A 16,867-nucleotide genomic window follows, 5' to 3' on the forward strand; every position below is an offset into this window, starting at 1 on the left:
TTGACAATTGAGCTTTTAACCTTATAGAGCCTTTAGTGTATCATATATTGATACATGAATTTCTAAGGTCTCAACATGATCAAAACTTTTGTACACAATCTACTACATGCCTTCTGTCGTCTGATTGATAGTTTATACTTTTCTTGCAAGCAAAACACCTTTTAGTACAATCGTAAAAATGTCCAGCAAAATGCTGTAATGTGTCTTTTTGCTGTAAAATCTTTCATGGTGTTTATAAACGTTATAATAACTTTTATATTCTTAATATTTAAAGATGAACAAAATCAAAAATTACTAGACAAAATCAACTTAGGTTTACTTAATTATATATTATATAATATATATATAATCAAGTAAACCTAAGTTGATTTTAAGAAAATATATAAGAAATATAGCTGCGAGCAGCGATGGCGGGCCCAAGCCCGGTGGCACCGCCACCCCGGTGGCTTCAGGGCAACTGTGCACAGCGGGCAATAGGCACTTAAAACGGTTAAACATCAAAGGACTATGTCAAATTCACTCCACATTTACTGCACTACAAGGTGCCACTATAGAGCCCCTCCTCCCTGCCCATTTTCAAAGGATTACATGTGCCAAGTTTTAACATTATTCTGATGAATTTTGAAGCAAATCAGGTAAAAATAAGAGGGTGATCTCAATGTATGCTGAAAGTGACACATTTTCTGCTTCCAGTTGGTGGCGCTATTACTTTGAATCACAATAGTCACATCCATGTGATCAGCCTTGTACAACGAAGACTAAGCCGAAGTTTCATCAAAATCAATTAATGTATGCAGAAGTTATAACACTTTGTTTCCCTTTTCTTGCCATAAATTCGTTGCCTCGCCACGGCCAAACCGTTTGAGATATCCAAAATCCGTTTGCAATTAAACAACTTCAATGTGTTAGCAACAAGTTAAAAAAAGTTTGGTGTAAATTGGATAAACCCTGTAGGAGCAGTAGTATAAAATTCATAGCCTGTTTTTTCAAAAAATTAACATTCAAACCAAAATAGCTGACTTCCTGTTGGTCGGAGCTAATGAATGTAAATTAGAAAATTGTCCGGCTTGATGAGAACAATATGTGTACCGAGTTTGGTGATTGTAGGAAAAACTAACCCCCCCACTTTTGTCAAAAGGTGGCGCTACTGAGCCCCTCCACCACGCCCATTTCTATGGCTTTGTCCATGTCTACTGGTTGACAATATTGATGTGTGTGTCGAGTTTCATGCAATTTGAAGCATGTTAAGAGCCTCAAAAACACTCAAGAATATTATTACAGTTTGACCTGTTGCCATGGCAACAATATTTCAAATATCAAAAATCCTGTCATAGGTCTACATCTGCTGTGTATTGACATTACACTGATGAAGTTTGAAGCAAATCAGGTAAAAATAAGAGGGTGATCTCAAAACATTTCAAAAAGTGATACACTTCCTGCTGCCAGTTGGTGGCGCTATAACTTTGACTCACAATAGTCACATCCATGTGATCAGACTCCTATAACGAACACACTCGTGAAGTTTCATAAAGATCAATATATGTATGCAGACGTTATAACACATTTCCTGTTTCCTTTTTCTCGCCATAAATTCGTTGCCTCGCCACGGCCAAACCGTTCGAGATATCAAAAATCCCCTGGCAATTTTTAATCATCAGTGTCTTGACTTCATGCTGACCGAGTTTGGTGGCGATCGGATTAATCGTCTAGGAGGAGTATATCAAATTCCAGAGCATGCGTTTTTCAAACAACCCTTAATAGCTGACTTCCTGTTGGCGTGGTGTTTAACTTAGAGCACGAAAGTTGTTCGGCCCGATGAGGTCTATATGTGTACTGAGTTTCATACTAATACGTGCAAGCGTGTTTAATATATGGACCAAATTTTCAGACTTTTTTCAAGGGGGCGCTGTCGAGCCCCCCTGCCACGCCCGGGTACCAGCCTCTCCGGCGTCCTAATGGCCGCGGATTCCAATGTGTGTGCCAATTTTCAAGAGTTTTTGAGCATGTTAAGGCCCCCAAAAAGCCCCGGAAGACGGAAAAAAAAAAAAAAAAAAAAAAAAAAAAAAAATAATAATAATCCTTAGAAGAACAAGAGGGCCCTGCGCGAATTTTCGCTTGGGCCCTAAAAATCATATCATGTGCAACAAATATGATACATCAGTCTGTTGAGGCACATTTATTTGTACATCTCTCAATCATCATTATATTGCATTGTGTTGTATTTTGTTCTTCAATGAAAACTACAGAGTTTTGATCATAAAACAGAGCATTTAGCCTAAACAGTATATTATCTTACTAAGACATATTCATGGTTTATACAGGTATTGTAAAATTAAATTCTAGGACTTTCAAGGACTTTAAAAGCACTACTTTTTTGTTTTGTTTTCAAGGACTACAATCAGAGATCTCACTTATCAAACAAGATCGATAAAAAAAAAAAAAATAATAATAAAACAAATTAGTAGAAAACAAGTGCAGCATGTCAAGTGGGTTGCAGTCAGATTCTTTTTTGTGGTTTACAGACTTTAGTAATGAGAAGTTCAACATTTCCACGAATCACTTCTTTTGAACGGTTCATTTCTGAGAACAGCTCAAAACTAACTCCCTCTTCACATCATCGGTTCTCTGTGAATTACCAAACAAACTTTCAATTCTCGATTTATTGATTTAGCAAGTTATTGACTTGAGAACCGCTCAAACGGATTCAGGCCAATTTATGAATGATTTGTCTGGACTGTGTTTTGTTTGGTTTTTTTAAGTTGGCATGAAGTGGAATGGTAGTGAGGGGAAGATATATATTTTGATTAAAGATTACTAGTGCACATGAATTTAAAAAAATATATATACATATGTTAAGGGATTGGGAGTAATGGAATACATGTAACAGCGTTACGTAATAAGGATACAAATTAGATACTAGAAATTGTTGAATAAAGCCTCAAAAAAGTATTCTCATTGCTTCATAACATTAAGGTTGAACCACTGTAGTCACATGGAATATTTTAATGATGTCTGTACTACCTTCCTGGACCTTGAAATTGGTTATGACATTGATGTCAATAGGGAGGTCAGAAAGCTCTCAGATTTCATCAAAAAATATTTTAATTTGTGTTCCGAAGATGAACAAGTAATTAATGACAGAAATGTCCTTTTTGGGTGAACTAATCCTTTAATAGATTTCTAAATATACACCAGCTTAACAGAAATTATTCTGAAAGTAATGTTTTCCAGCATAATGATGGAAATATGAATGTGTTTAAAGCTTAATTTTTCATCTGGCACTAATTTGCAGACTCTCATTAAGCTACATAGTTGCGGGGTCCACTTGTTTAAACGGCAACAGAGGCAAAACAGATCTGAGAGAAATTTTGAAAAGGAGAATTAAAAACAAAAAAGCAAGGAATGTACCATGTGGGAGAGTTTTGCTAAAATAGTTAACCAGGACAAATCAAGTAATTTGTACGTGATTTGTAACGGCTGTGAAGCGCTGTAAAGCCTATCCAGCCTTTTCTTAGGATGAATGCATTTTATTTCTTGTGTGTGTTCAGGAAGTTGCAGTGATAGAAATAATGACAATTTATGTTTAAAAGGAGTAAAGCCCAAGTTTAAGCTATTAAAAAATAAAATTGCCAAAGAAGAACTTTTACTTTAAATAGCTAAATGTTCAATTAAAAGCAACCTACTTCAGTGTAATATGTTGATCATGCTTAACAACAGAGAATTAGAATAATTGTAATTTGACGATAGGGTGTGGGTATCTAAATCAGAGGAAATCATAGGTTTGCAATCATTCTCCTAAATATTGATTTTATTTACATATGTGACCTTGAAGGACTCCCAAAAGTAATCAGATTACATTACTTTCATATTGTGGTGCTTGGATCATGTTACTGAATACTTATTTAGGAAGTAATTTGTAACTGGACCGGAATACATTTTTAAAGGGTTAGTTCAAACAAAAATCCTGTCATTAATTACTCGCCTTCATGTCTCATCTCCCTATAATATACAATCTCTGGCATGAGTGTGATGACGACGAGGGAGCCGGCCAATAATGAGTCGGCGTTCCGATGTAGAACCTGGAAGCGCTGAACGTAAACAGTGTATGAGAATGACACAGAAGAGAAGACATTGTTGAATAAAGTCGTTATTTTTGTTTTTGCGCTCAAAAAGTATTCTTATCGCTTCATAACATTAAGGTTGAACCACTGCAGTCATGTCGACTATTTTAATTGATGTTTTTAGTACCTTTCTGGACCTTGAAAGTGTTGATTATATTTCTGTCTATGGACGAATCATATACCTCTCGGATTTTATCAAAAATATCTTAAAGGGTTAGTTCACCCAAAAATGAAAATTCTGTCATTAATTACTTACCCTCATGTCATTTCACACCCATAAGACCTTCGTCAGAACACAAATTAAGATATTTTAGTTGAAATCCGATGGCTCAGTGAGGCCTCCATAGCCAGCAATGACATTTCCTCTCTCAAGATCCATTAATGTACTAAAAACATATTTAAATCAGTTCATGTGAGTACAGTGGTTCAATATTAATATTATAAAGCCACGAGAATATTTTTGGTGCACCAAAAAAAACAAAATAACTTATTTAGTCATGGCTGATTTCAAAACACTGCTTCAGGAAGCTTCGAAGCATAATGAATCAGCGGTTCGGAGCACCAAAGTTTGGCGATTTGACACGCGATCCAAATCATGATTCGATACACTGATACATTATGCTCCGAAGCTTCCTGAAGCAGTGTTTTGAAATCGGCCATCCCTATATAAGTCGTTATTTTGTTTTTTTGGCGCACCAAAAATATTCTCGTCGCTTTATAATATTAATATTGAACCACTGTACTCACATGAACTGATTTAAATGTGTTTTTAGTACATTAATGGATCTTGAGAGAGGAAATGTCATTGCTCCCTATGGAGGCCTCACTGAGCCATCGGATTTCAACAAAAATATCTTAATTTGTGTTCTGAAGATGAACAAAGGTCTTACAGGTGTGGAACGGCATGAGGGAGAGTAATAAATTACATTAATTTTTATTTCTGGGTGAACTAACCCTTTAATTTGTGTTCTGAAGATTAACAAAAGTCTTACAGGTGTGGAACGACATGAGGGCGAGTAATTAATGACAATTTCATTTTTGGGTGAACTAACCCTTATTTTGATTTCATGGTGACTTTAAGTTAAAATGATTCATTGCATTTCAGGTCCCATTTCAGTTAGATAATCGTATAAGTGGTTAAGGCAGATAATAGTCCCATGTGTGAATAAACTCACTTTGAAGTCTCGACTGTGCTGCGGCGTGTACTCAAAAGTCCACAGGGCTCGGACCAATCCCGACAGCTGCTCGGTCACCTCTCCTTTGTCCTGACCGCCCTTCCTCTGCACGACCCCGTTCGTCTTGGGTTTCTCGTCATCCGTCCCGTCACCTCGATACTGCTCCAGAGCCAAATACTCGGCGAACAGCTCCGTGTTGCTCAGGCACTGCAGAATAGCGTTCATGAAACACGTATTGCCGTGGTTTTTCAAACCGGCAACTCCTGGGATTTTGTCCCCGGACAGAAACCCCCCGCAGTCGCTCTCGTCCGACGCGACGGACCCCTTGCCCTCGTTCTTGAAGGCGGTGAACCCCCCATCGTCCTTGTCGCCCTCGGGCGCGTGCAGCTCCGAGCTGAAGTGGGAGAGCGTGGACAGGGTCTTCAGGACTCTGCTCATGAAACTCCCCACGGAGCGCACCGAGCCCCGGCGGAAGAGCTTCTTGCTGAAGCCGGACTTCTTCTCTTTAACCGAAGCTTTGCTAGACATGCTTGAAGCGTTTAGGGCATCCCCTCTCTCAGTGATAATCGAGCTACAATTGCCAGCTGAGGCTGAACGAGTGGCTTGCTTATTTAGAGCATAAAATCGACTCAAGATCTGACATGTTACTCCTCAAAGAGCTAGCTAGCTGGAGGCAATGCCTCTATTATCCAAGTATTCGCTTCAGTGACACAACCCGAAATTGCATTGAGAAGATGCATTGTGAAACCTGCCACTTTTTCAGATATTAAAACCCTGTTATGTCAAGTTGGCAGTAACCTAGCAGCTGGCTGTCAGCCATCTACTCGCTCCGCATCTATAACATACTGTGTTACACGTCCACTGGCTCCCTCGCTACAAACAAACCGTTTGGGTTTGCATGCTGCCTGTAATCCAGTGAAGTGATTTCCACTAGCTAACACAGCGGCTAGCTAGGCCTACCCAAGGCTAACCGTTTGCCATGTCAATGAAATGACGGGCAAAAGTTAATTTCTACCGGAGATCCTGTCCAGCTTCAGCATCGAAATCAAACGCGCTTGACTGCCGCGCGTGATCAAACGCTGTAGACATGCAGATCACTGTCATAATACGGGACAGCGGTTAGCTCGCGCTGCTAGTGCGCTAGCCGCTTCTTCATGCATAATTGAACGATGCGCCGCAACTCCACCCAGGCAACGACGCTCCGTTCCGATCGCTAAATTCGCCAAGGCGAGATACGTTAGCTTGTTTGTCTATTTTGACTTAAAATCCAACAGTCGCAGCGACCAAGCCCGACGCAACAGCACGCGAGCAGATGCGCGCGACCCAGCCAGAGTTCGGCGTGCACTAAAAAAAATCCGTTACGTTTTTCGCGTGTCCTCGTTGACGTCGGCGGTTTTCTGTACTTGTGAAGATGTCCGGTGGATTCCGATAGTGATAGTGGTGTACTGTGTTGGTGGGGGGACGTCTCGCCCTCGAGAGCTTTTCTAAAATCACTGACACTGCAGGGCGGCGGTGCGCCGTGACGTCACAGCCCAGCAGCAGCAGCAGTCTCTCGGTCAGGTAGTTTCTGTTATGGTGTTAATGGATTAGGGGTGTCCTCGACCTCGAGTCATAGTAATTTTGCACTATTAGACTTCTCTAGCGTACTGGGTGCTGCACGACAATAACTTAACAATGTTTTAAAACACGGATACCATTTTATGTACCCCCACAGGCTCAAAAAGCCCGTCATCAAACCAGATCCCGTCATCGAACCTTTTACTCGTTTACTAGATATTATGTTGCATTATCTTAAATAATATTAAAAATTGACTTGAAAACAAGCTTCAGCTGACTAGCAAATAGAAAATCTTGATTATGACTATTTAAAACATGGTCTTTAGGCCTCAGGCCCAGATTAACAGAGTGTAGTGGCCTAGGGTGACCACATTTGAAGTGCCACCTTACCTTCAGCAGAAAATCTTTTTTTGTAGACTTTGTGAATGCAAAATCATTAAAGGATTAGTCTACTTTTAAATAAACTTCCTGATAATTTACTCACCCCCATGTCATCCAAGATGTTCATGTCTTTCTTTCTTCAGTCGAAAAGAAATTAAGGTTTTTGATGAAAACATTCCAGGATTTTTCTCCTTATAGTGGACATATGCCTACGCTTTATGTCCTACACCTTCCCTATTCTACTTATGGAAAAAACGAAACTGGCACCGCGTTCATTCCGTAAGTTGAATAGGGAAGGCGTAGGACATACAGCGTAAGCTTTTTGAAGAATACAGAACCCGGAAGTACGTTCAAGGCGATATTTTGTTTATAAAGCATATACAGTTGTATTTTTTTTAAAAAATGACCGATCGTTTCTCTAGATAAAACCCTTATTCCTTGTCTGGTATCGTTTAAAGCCCTTTGAAGCTGCACTGAAACTGTAATTTTGACCTTCAACCGTTTGGAGGCCATTGAAATCCACTATAAGGAGAATAATATATAAGGAAAAGTTTATTTAAAAGTGCACTGATCCTTTAATTAATGCTGCCTTCACGTGCTATTGGAATACAAGCTTCCTAGGTAAAAATTACACATGAACATTTACATATACGTTTAATCATTTGAAGCGTATTGTATACTCAGCGAAAATTGCCTGCATTTGACCTAAATTACAGAATCGTCAGCAACCGGACTATCTAGATAGCACTGTGAATGTTTATTTGGTTGTCAGTACATGGGACACTACATAGGCCTATAATTTTGGTTTTAATGAGATTTTCCCAAACAATCGGCAAGAATAAACCTGGTGTCCTCTATGAGTTCTGTTCATTCCAACAACAAAGTACATGAATGCAACAATTGTGTAATCACGACTTCTTAAGTGGGAATTATGAAATTTCCGATAGCACATAAAGGCAGCATCAATTCTCAAAGTCCCCTGACTAGTTCGGATTCAATAGCCAGGGAGAGTGCAGACAGCCACTTCTGTCTCTTGGTTGTCCTGAGTTCATTCTTCACTCTTTTAAGTTGCAAGAAGGATCTCTTGCTCTCGCAGTTGGCAACGGGCAGGGTAAAGAACAGTCTGAGTGCAACGAATGCACTTAGGAAAGTGGTCTGTAGCCCATTTTTTGGGTAGAATTTGCAGCATATCCTCTGGTGAGCGATTTTTGACCCAGGGCACTCGCCCAATCCTGTCGATGGATAATCTGGCACTGTTAGGCCTACACCACAACGTTCACCCATTCAGAGGGCCATTATAAAGAAACTTTGAGAGGAAGATTTTAGATTAACACAGTTTCTTTCAAAGATTATTTTTGCTTTGTCAACAGCAAAGCTTGGAGCAGAAGACAGTGAAAGGACAGAGGACACTGAGCGTGTGGACTTGTCTTGACCAGCGCTGCACAGTATGTATCCAGAATGTGAGAGGAATATGTGTTTCTGAGCCTCTGTCAGTTACAGGAGCCACAATGACGGCACAGAAACCTGTTGTAGATTCATTTGAAAATCTTGTCAAACAGGATTTCAGCCCAACTGAATTTCATGCTTTGTGAAGCAGCCTACTTAGTTGTTTTGCATTGACAGTAAATGGAGTATTTGTAGAAAAATCTTCACAATTTATTTGTTTATAAAAACTGGAAGCTATTTATACTGAAACGTCATGCTCTTGCTTTGCCACTATCTATCTATCTATCTATCTATCTATCTATCTATCTATCTATCTATCTATCTATCTATCTATCTACAAACCTGATTCCAAAAAAGTTGGGACACTGTACAAATTGTGAATAAAAACAGAATGCAATGATGTGGAAGTTTAAAATTTCAATATTTTATTCAGAATACAACATAGATGACATATCAAATGTTTAAACTGAGAAAATGTATCATTTTAAAGGAAAAATAAGTTGATTTTAAAATTCATGGCATTAACACATCTCAAAAGAGTTGGGATAAGACCATGTTTACCTCTGTGTGGCATCCCCTCTTCTTTTTATAACAGTCTGCAAACGTCTGGGGACTGAGGAGACAAGTTGCTCAAGTTTAGGAATAAAAATTTTGTCCCATTCTTGTCTAATACAGGCTTCTAGTTGCTCAGCTGTCTTAGGTCTTCTTTGTCGCATCTTCCTCTTTATGATGTGCCAAATGTTTTCTATGGGTGAAAGATCTGGACTGCAGGCTGGCCATTTCAGTACCCAGATCCTTCTTCTACGCAGCTATGATGTTGTAATTGATGCAGTATGTGGTCTGGCATTGTCATGTTGGAAAATGCAAGGTCTTCCCTGAAAGAGACGACGTCTGGATGGGAGCATATGTTGTTCTAGAACTTGGATATACCTTTCAGCATTGATGGTGCCTTTCCAGATGTGTAAGCTGCCCATGCCACACGCACTCATGCAACCCCATACCATCAGAGATGCAGGCTTCTGAACTGAGCGCTGATAACAACTTGGGTTGTCCTTGTCCTCTTTAGTCCAGATGACATGGCATCCCAGTTTTCCAAAAAGAACTTCAAATTTTGATTTGTCTGACCACTGAACAGTTTTCCACTTTGCCAGTCCATTTTAATTGAGCCTTGGCCCAGAGAAAACGCCTGCGCTTCTGGATCATGTTTAGATATGGCTTCTTTTTTGACCTATGGAGTTTTAGCCATAGGTGGATTGTGTTCACCGACAATGTTTTCTGGAAGTATTCCTGAGCCCATGTTGTGATTTCCATTACAGTAGCATTCCTGTATGTGATGCAGTGCCGTCTAAGGGCCCGAAGATCACGGGCATCCAGTATGGTTTTCCAACCTTGACCCTTACGCACAGAGATTGTTCCAGATTCTCTGAATCTTTGGATGACATTATGCACTGTAGATGATGATAACTTCAAACTCTTTGCAATTTTTCTCTGAGAAAACTATTTTACACTATTTTTTGCCGCAGCATTGGGGGAATTGGTGATCCTCTGCCCATCTTGACTTCTGAGAGACACTGCCACTCTGAGAGGCTCTTTTTATACCCAATCATGTTTTCAGTTGACCTAATAAGTTGCAAATTGGTCCTCCAGCTGTTCCTTATATGTACATTTAACTTTTCCGGCCTCTTATTGCTACCTGTCCCAACGTTTTTGGAATGTGTAGCTCTCATGAAATCCAAAATGAGCCAATATTTGGCATGACATTTCAAAATGTCTCACTTTCAACATTTGATATGTTATCTATATTCTATTGTGAATAAAATACAAGTTTGTACAGTGTCCCAACTTTTTTGGAATCTATCTACCTATCTATCTCGATCATTCTGTTTATCTATCTGTCATTCATTCTGTTGTTCATTCCATCTGTCTGTCTATCTATCTAGTCATTCGTTCTATCTACATATCTGTTATTCTATCTCGATCATTGTTTATCTTTCTTCATTCTTTTGTTCATTCTAACTATCTATCTGTTTATTCGTTCGTTCTATCTACATCTGTCGTTCATTCTGTCGTTGATTCTATCTATCCCGATCATTCTGTTTATCCATATGTTGTTCATTCGATCTATGTATCTATCTGTCTATCATCTTTCGTTCATTCTATCGTTTGATTCTATCTCGATCATTCTGTTTATCTGTCATTCATTCTGTCTATCTAGTTGTTCGTTCTATCTACAGTACATATGTCATTCTATTTATCTATCTCGATCATTCTGTTGTTCATTCTAACTATATCTGTCTAGTCAATTGTTCTATCTTCATATGTTGTTGATTCTATCTATCTATCTCGATCATTCTATCTATCTGTCATTCATTCTATGTTGTTCTATCTATCTATCTATCTGTATGGTACAAAGTACAAATACATGTATATTTGTTAAAAATTAAGGTTTTTTTTTAACAAGTTGATGTTGATATTTAGATTGTACTATAAATATCATATTTACATTAAAGTATAAATATGTGTACAAGAGAACTGAGATCGGTTTTGGCCTGCTGCCATAGATGATCCAGTTGTTACATATTCAAGGTCGTTTGACTGAGGTCTTGTGTAACATGAGATAATTGCATCTCTATCCAGCAGAAACCTCACTGTGCCTCTCTACTCTCCCCCGTAGCCCATCCATTCTGTATAACACTGCATAACACATAATCGACACACAAAACTCTTCTCTTGTGCATGCCAATAAAGATAGCTGGCATGCTCAATATAGGACACGTATTAAAAATGTATGACCTTTAATGACTGTTCATTTATATCTTTATTGCTTTTTTCCCTGAGGATTCTGATAATTCTGTAGAATCTCAAAGCACTGCATGATGTATGTCAAGATCTGAAGCAGAAAATGGCTCATTTATTTCAAAGGTAAGTCATTTATCACCTTTTGATGTAAATGACAAGATAACTGAATACAGTCTTCATGAAAAAAGACATACGTTATATCAGCGTGAGGGAAAACAATCTTTCCGTAAGCTTTCTTTGGAAACAAAAACACTGTTATTCATACATACCTGGCATTGAATCAGGCTAAGATACAACAGGGCTGGCCTGTTTGGGCAAATTCTTTTTAATAATGCTTACCTCTTGTGTTGCTCCCCAACAAATCTATGACATCTGACATTTTGGCCAATAGAAATCTGAGCTTGGTGCAGGTTGTATGGAGGGATTGGCTGGCTTGTTGCTAAGAGTCAAAGTGCAGTAACTCATCCGAGGGACAGGGCATTCCCACACTGCTGAATAGAGCACGCACCCCGTTAAGCAGAGAGAGATACACAAGGCAGAAAAGCGTGTCGCAGCTTGTTGAAATATCATGGGAAATTGCACAAGTGCACCTGTACCAAGCTCCCTGGATATGCTTGAGTGAATTCACCACAATGTTTTGTGCATTATTTTTGTGCAGTATTTATGATTTAACTCAGGACTTTGTAGTGGGTGGTCCAGTTATTATTTTTCAAAACAGTGTCTGGGACCCCAAAAGGACCACAAGGGGGTGCAAGGAGGTCAGTAGAAACGTTTAGAGAACAGAATAAATAGTGGAAAAAAGTTCTATTTAGCATTGTTGTTGTTTTATTCTGCTTTATCAAGACTGGTTATAAACTACAAGAATGTGTTAATTTTATTTATGCAAAATAAACTGAATAAAAATCTAAATCAAATACAGTTGATTGGGAATGCAGTCATGTAAAGACAGTTCTGGGAGGAATTATACGGAACCACATTGACAACAGATTTCTGAATTACCAAAACAGCGTTTCCGATGCTTTGCAACAAGATTTTTCCACTGGTTAGTACAGTAGGCCGTCCCATTGCACAAAGTCACATGATTTTTTTGATGTGCACTGAGGTAAACGTGTTTCCATCGTAGTTTGTATGCATGTTTTCTTATCGGATAGAAAATTTATCCGACTCAAACGAGCACATAAGTTCATGCACATTTTTAGAATTTATGCGCATCTTGCCGTTTCCAGCAGTTTTTGATGCGATATCCCAAAATGCGCATAAAATATTCATAGTTTTCTGATGTCATCATGCAGTGATATAACTGTGCATTTCTTTTCTAATAATGCTACCTTCATGTGCTATCGAAAATTTGACAACTCTCACTTCTGAAGTCTTGATTACAAGTTCATCACATTCAAGTTTTGAAATGGGAGGGCGTTCATGTGCAATTTTTACCTAGGAAACTCTATGATTGATAAAACAATAATTATCGTAGATAATCTATGAAACATTCAAAGTCATTTGTTAATGCATATTGCTGATTATTGCCTTTCATTCACTTAAGATGGAGTTTGTGGTCACAGTTTAATTTGCGGATCCTTTATGTCGAATACGACTGACCAGTATTGAGTAGCCTACATCTTGCATTGTATCGTCAACTCACTCATCAGACTCCATGGTAATACTCGCCAAACTTCAACAGTCAGTTGGACCGACTCATTCGGTTCTTTTTGAGTCCTCGGTAATCCTCACCAAACTTCGACAGTTGGTTGAACCAGCTCATTCGGTTGTTTTTATACCCTTTTCCATCAAGGCAGGTTTACCCCTTTTCCACCAGCACAAACCGGGTGCTAGTGCCAGTTCGGAGTTGGTTCAACTGACGAGCCTTCTAAGAACCGGTTTGCCTTTCCATGGGCTAGAGAGCAAGCACAGAGCCAGGCCTTACGTCATTGTATACGTCTCATATTTCACAGCAAAGCTAACATGGCTGCTATTAGCTTGATTAGCTGCTATTTAAAAAAATGGCAGTCACAAGTTTCTTGTTGGTCACGGTAACCCAGCCCCTGACGCAATCGGTTCTTACTTCTAGCCCAGCAATGTTTCGGTGCTACTTACGAACCGCTTTTCTTGGTTTGAAGCTGGTGCTTTGGGTGTCGAAAGACAATAACTGATTTGAAACTAGGCTCTGGCTCCGAACCAGCACTCAAACTGCCTTGGTGGAAAAGGGGTATATTACCCTCTTTCCACCAGCACGAACCAGGTGCTAGTTCAGAGCTAGTGCTAGTGCCAGTTCAGAGTTGGTTCAACTGACGAACCTTCTAAGAACCGGTTTGCTTTTCCACAGGCTAGAGAGCCACCACAGAGCCAGGTCTTGCGTCACTGTATACGTCTCATATTTCACAGCAAAGCTAGCGCCGCAGCGCCAAACACAAATACACCAGGCTCGTTTGAGATGCATCGGCTTCTCGCAAAGCGGTCGGTGCATGACATCAAAGCTCCGCGAGAACGATCCAAAAGTACAAGGAGTCGTATGCTCTACAAACGCTCCCGCGGATCAGCGGCACCCGCCGAATCGGCAATCGCGGATATTTCACTACTGTTGATGCTCATGGCTTTGCGAACCTACATCGGCATCCAAACACGGCTCGCCGTAATTTGTATATAGACGGAGATTACGATCGAGCTGCTATTAGCTCGATTAGCTGCTATTTCAAAAATGGCGGTCACAAGTTTCTTGTTAGTCACGGTAACCCCGCCCCCAGCCCCTGACGCAAGCGGTTCTTACTTCTAGCCCAGCAATGTTTTGGTGCTACTTACGAACCACTTTTTCTGGTTCGGAGCTGGTGCTTTGTGTGTCGAAAGACAAAGAACTGATTTGAAACTAGGCTCTGGCTCCAAACCAGCACTCAAACTGCCTTGGTGGAAAAGGGGTATATGAGTGCTGGTTCGGAGCCAGAGCCTAGTTTCAAATCAGTTCTTTGTCTTTCAACACCCAAGAGAGTGTTTGTAGAGCATACGACTCCTTGTGCTTTTGGATCGTTCTCACAGTGTTTTGATGCCATGTGCCGATCGCTATGCGAGAAGCCGATGCATCTCGAACAAGCTTGGTGTGTTTGGCGCTGCGGCGCTAGCTTTGCTGTGCAATATGAGACGTATACAGTGATGCAAGGCCTGGCTCTGTGCTTGCTCTCTAGCCCGTATAAAGGCAAACCGGTTCTTAGAAGGCTCGTCAGTTGAACCACCTCCAAACTGGCACTAGCATTAGCTCTGAACTAGCACCCGGTTCGTGCTGGTGGAAAAGGGGTATTTGAGTCGGACGTACTACTTTGGCTGTGTCTTGGGTCTTCAACCCGGAACTAAAGTTAGATTCAGTTCTATTAGTGAACTGGCTCGAACAGTTACTTCCTGAGAACTTCCAATCATAGTATTCTTGTGTTAGCAATGGTTCCCTCCAAAGAAAGATGTGTAGTCATTATCACTTTGCATTAAAATGGCCTCACATGCAAGAAAATTGCTGCAAAGAATATTGTACCTGAAAGAACCATTAACTGAATCACCAAGAACTTCAAGGAGAGAGGTTCAACTGCAGTGAAGAAGGCTTCTGGATGTCCCAAGAGTGTCCAATAAGCACCAGGACAGACACCTCCTGAGTAGTTGGCTATGGATTCGTGTCACCACCAGTGCAGAGCTGCTCAATATTGGCAGCAGATGGGTGTTAGTGACTCTGCAAAGTGAGGCCAAGACTTTGGACAACGACCTGGTGTCAAGAAGGGTGGAAAAGAAGCCACTTCCCTCCAAGAAAAACATCAAGAACAGACTGAAATTCTGCAGGAAGTACAAGGACTGGACAGCAGCAGATTTTCTCTGATGAAGCCCCTTTCCAACTCTTTGGGACATCTGGAAAACCAATTGTCCAGAGAAGAAAAGGTGAACGCTACCATGAGTCCTGTGTCATGCCAACAGTGAAGCATCCTGAGACCATCAATGTGTGACGTTACTTTTCATCCAAGGGAGTGGCTCTCTCCAATTCTGCCCCAAAACACTGCCTGCACTAAAGAATGGTATCAAAACATCCTGCAAGAGCAACTTCTTCCAACAATACGGGTGCAATTTCTTGATGATACGTGCAGATACGTGCATAATGGAGCACAATGTCAGAAGACAAGAGCGATAATGAAGTGGCTCAGAGATCATTACACTGAAATTTTGGATCCGTGGCTGAGGCCACTCCTCAAATCTTAATCCCAGAGAACCTGTGGTCAATCCTCAAAAGGCACACAAATTGTGATCAACTCCAAGCACTAAAAAGGTAAGAATGGATCACCATCAGTCAAGATTTGGCCCAGAAGGTGATATCCAGCATGCCAGAACAAATTGCAGAAGTTATGAAGAAGGGTCAACATTGTAAAATATTAACTCTTTGCATATATTAAATGTTTTTGGCAATAAAAGCCATTCAAATTTATGAAATGCTTTTTTTTTCAGTACACCATAGAAACGTGAAAAAATAATCTACAAATACTGAAGCATATATGCTTTACTACAATGACAATAAAATATTTTTATTTATTTATACTCTATACATTGAAATATATGGCTGCCCTTATATTTTCATTTTTGGAGTCAGTTCATCCTTGGAGTCAGAAAACACCTGGTTTAGGATCTGTTATCTCACATGTTCCAACCCTAAAATACATTAAAAAAAAATGCCCTCTGCTGTGCCAGTTGTGTCACTACAGCAGTATTTTTAGACCCCAGTAAACAGGCTCAATTCATACCCTTCCCACCAATGTCCTGTAGTCATAGATCATAAATTCATAAACATAATACTTTAAAATGTATCCTGCAATTTAGTTCTCTGCTCAAAACTTTTAAGTATATATGACTTCAATGACCCATTATATAATATATATATATATATATATATATATATATATATATATATATATATAGACACACACACACACAGACATATGAGTCACTGACAAATAAGGTTTTTAAAAGTAAAAAAAAAAATAGAGATATAATTCATTTAGAAATTTTATTAAGTGTTAATGATATAATGTGGTTTTTATAATCAATTAACACTGCTTTTGTCATTTTTTACAAGAAGATTAAAATTTGTCACTAAAAAAGTCATTCGGTTTAACCAAAATTTTGGTTTTACCGAATGATGATATTTAAAAAAAAAATGTCAACAGGCTGATATCTAGCTAGTTAGCTTGCTATCTAGCTAACAAAAGAACAGTACAAGTTTTTAAAATATTACATTTTCTATGTTTATGAGCAAGTGAAAACATGATTTTTTTTTTTAAATAGTTAAAAGAGAGTTAGTTACTTTGCTTCATGACCACATGGTCCTTTGGTCATGACGTGGTCCTCTGCAGGAGTCTAAATGATGTCACATCC

General features: G+C 39.5%; 1 protein-coding gene and 1 long non-coding RNA gene across 3 annotated transcripts in view; one reads left to right on the top strand and one right to left on the bottom strand.

Annotated features, from left to right (window-relative positions):
• The window catches only part of usp31 (ubiquitin specific peptidase 31), a 37,129-nt gene extending 30,499 nt beyond the window's left edge, over positions 1-6,630 (bottom strand). For both annotated transcript variants that reach the window (XM_048193487.1, XM_048193477.1), the window contains exon 1: positions 5,297-6,630. In XM_048193487.1, coding sequence (XP_048049444.1) covers positions 5,297-5,824 — 528 coding nt within the window. In that variant the 5' untranslated portion in view covers positions 5,825-6,630. The remainder of the gene's footprint in view (positions 1-5,296) is intronic.
• An 87-nt stretch (positions 6,631-6,717) lies between these two features.
• On the top strand, positions 6,718-13,145 carry LOC125270180. The gene is made up of 4 exons (XR_007185288.1): positions 6,718-6,856; positions 8,605-8,679; positions 11,519-11,602; positions 11,871-13,145. It is a non-coding gene; the product is annotated as an uncharacterized LOC125270180 (long non-coding RNA).
• The last annotated feature ends 3,722 nt before the right edge of the window (positions 13,146-16,867 follow it).

Source organism: Megalobrama amblycephala, linkage group LG1 (assembly GCF_018812025.1).
Source record: "Megalobrama amblycephala isolate DHTTF-2021 linkage group LG1, ASM1881202v1, whole genome shotgun sequence".
Taxonomy (NCBI): domain Eukaryota; kingdom Metazoa; phylum Chordata; class Actinopteri; order Cypriniformes; family Xenocyprididae; genus Megalobrama; species Megalobrama amblycephala.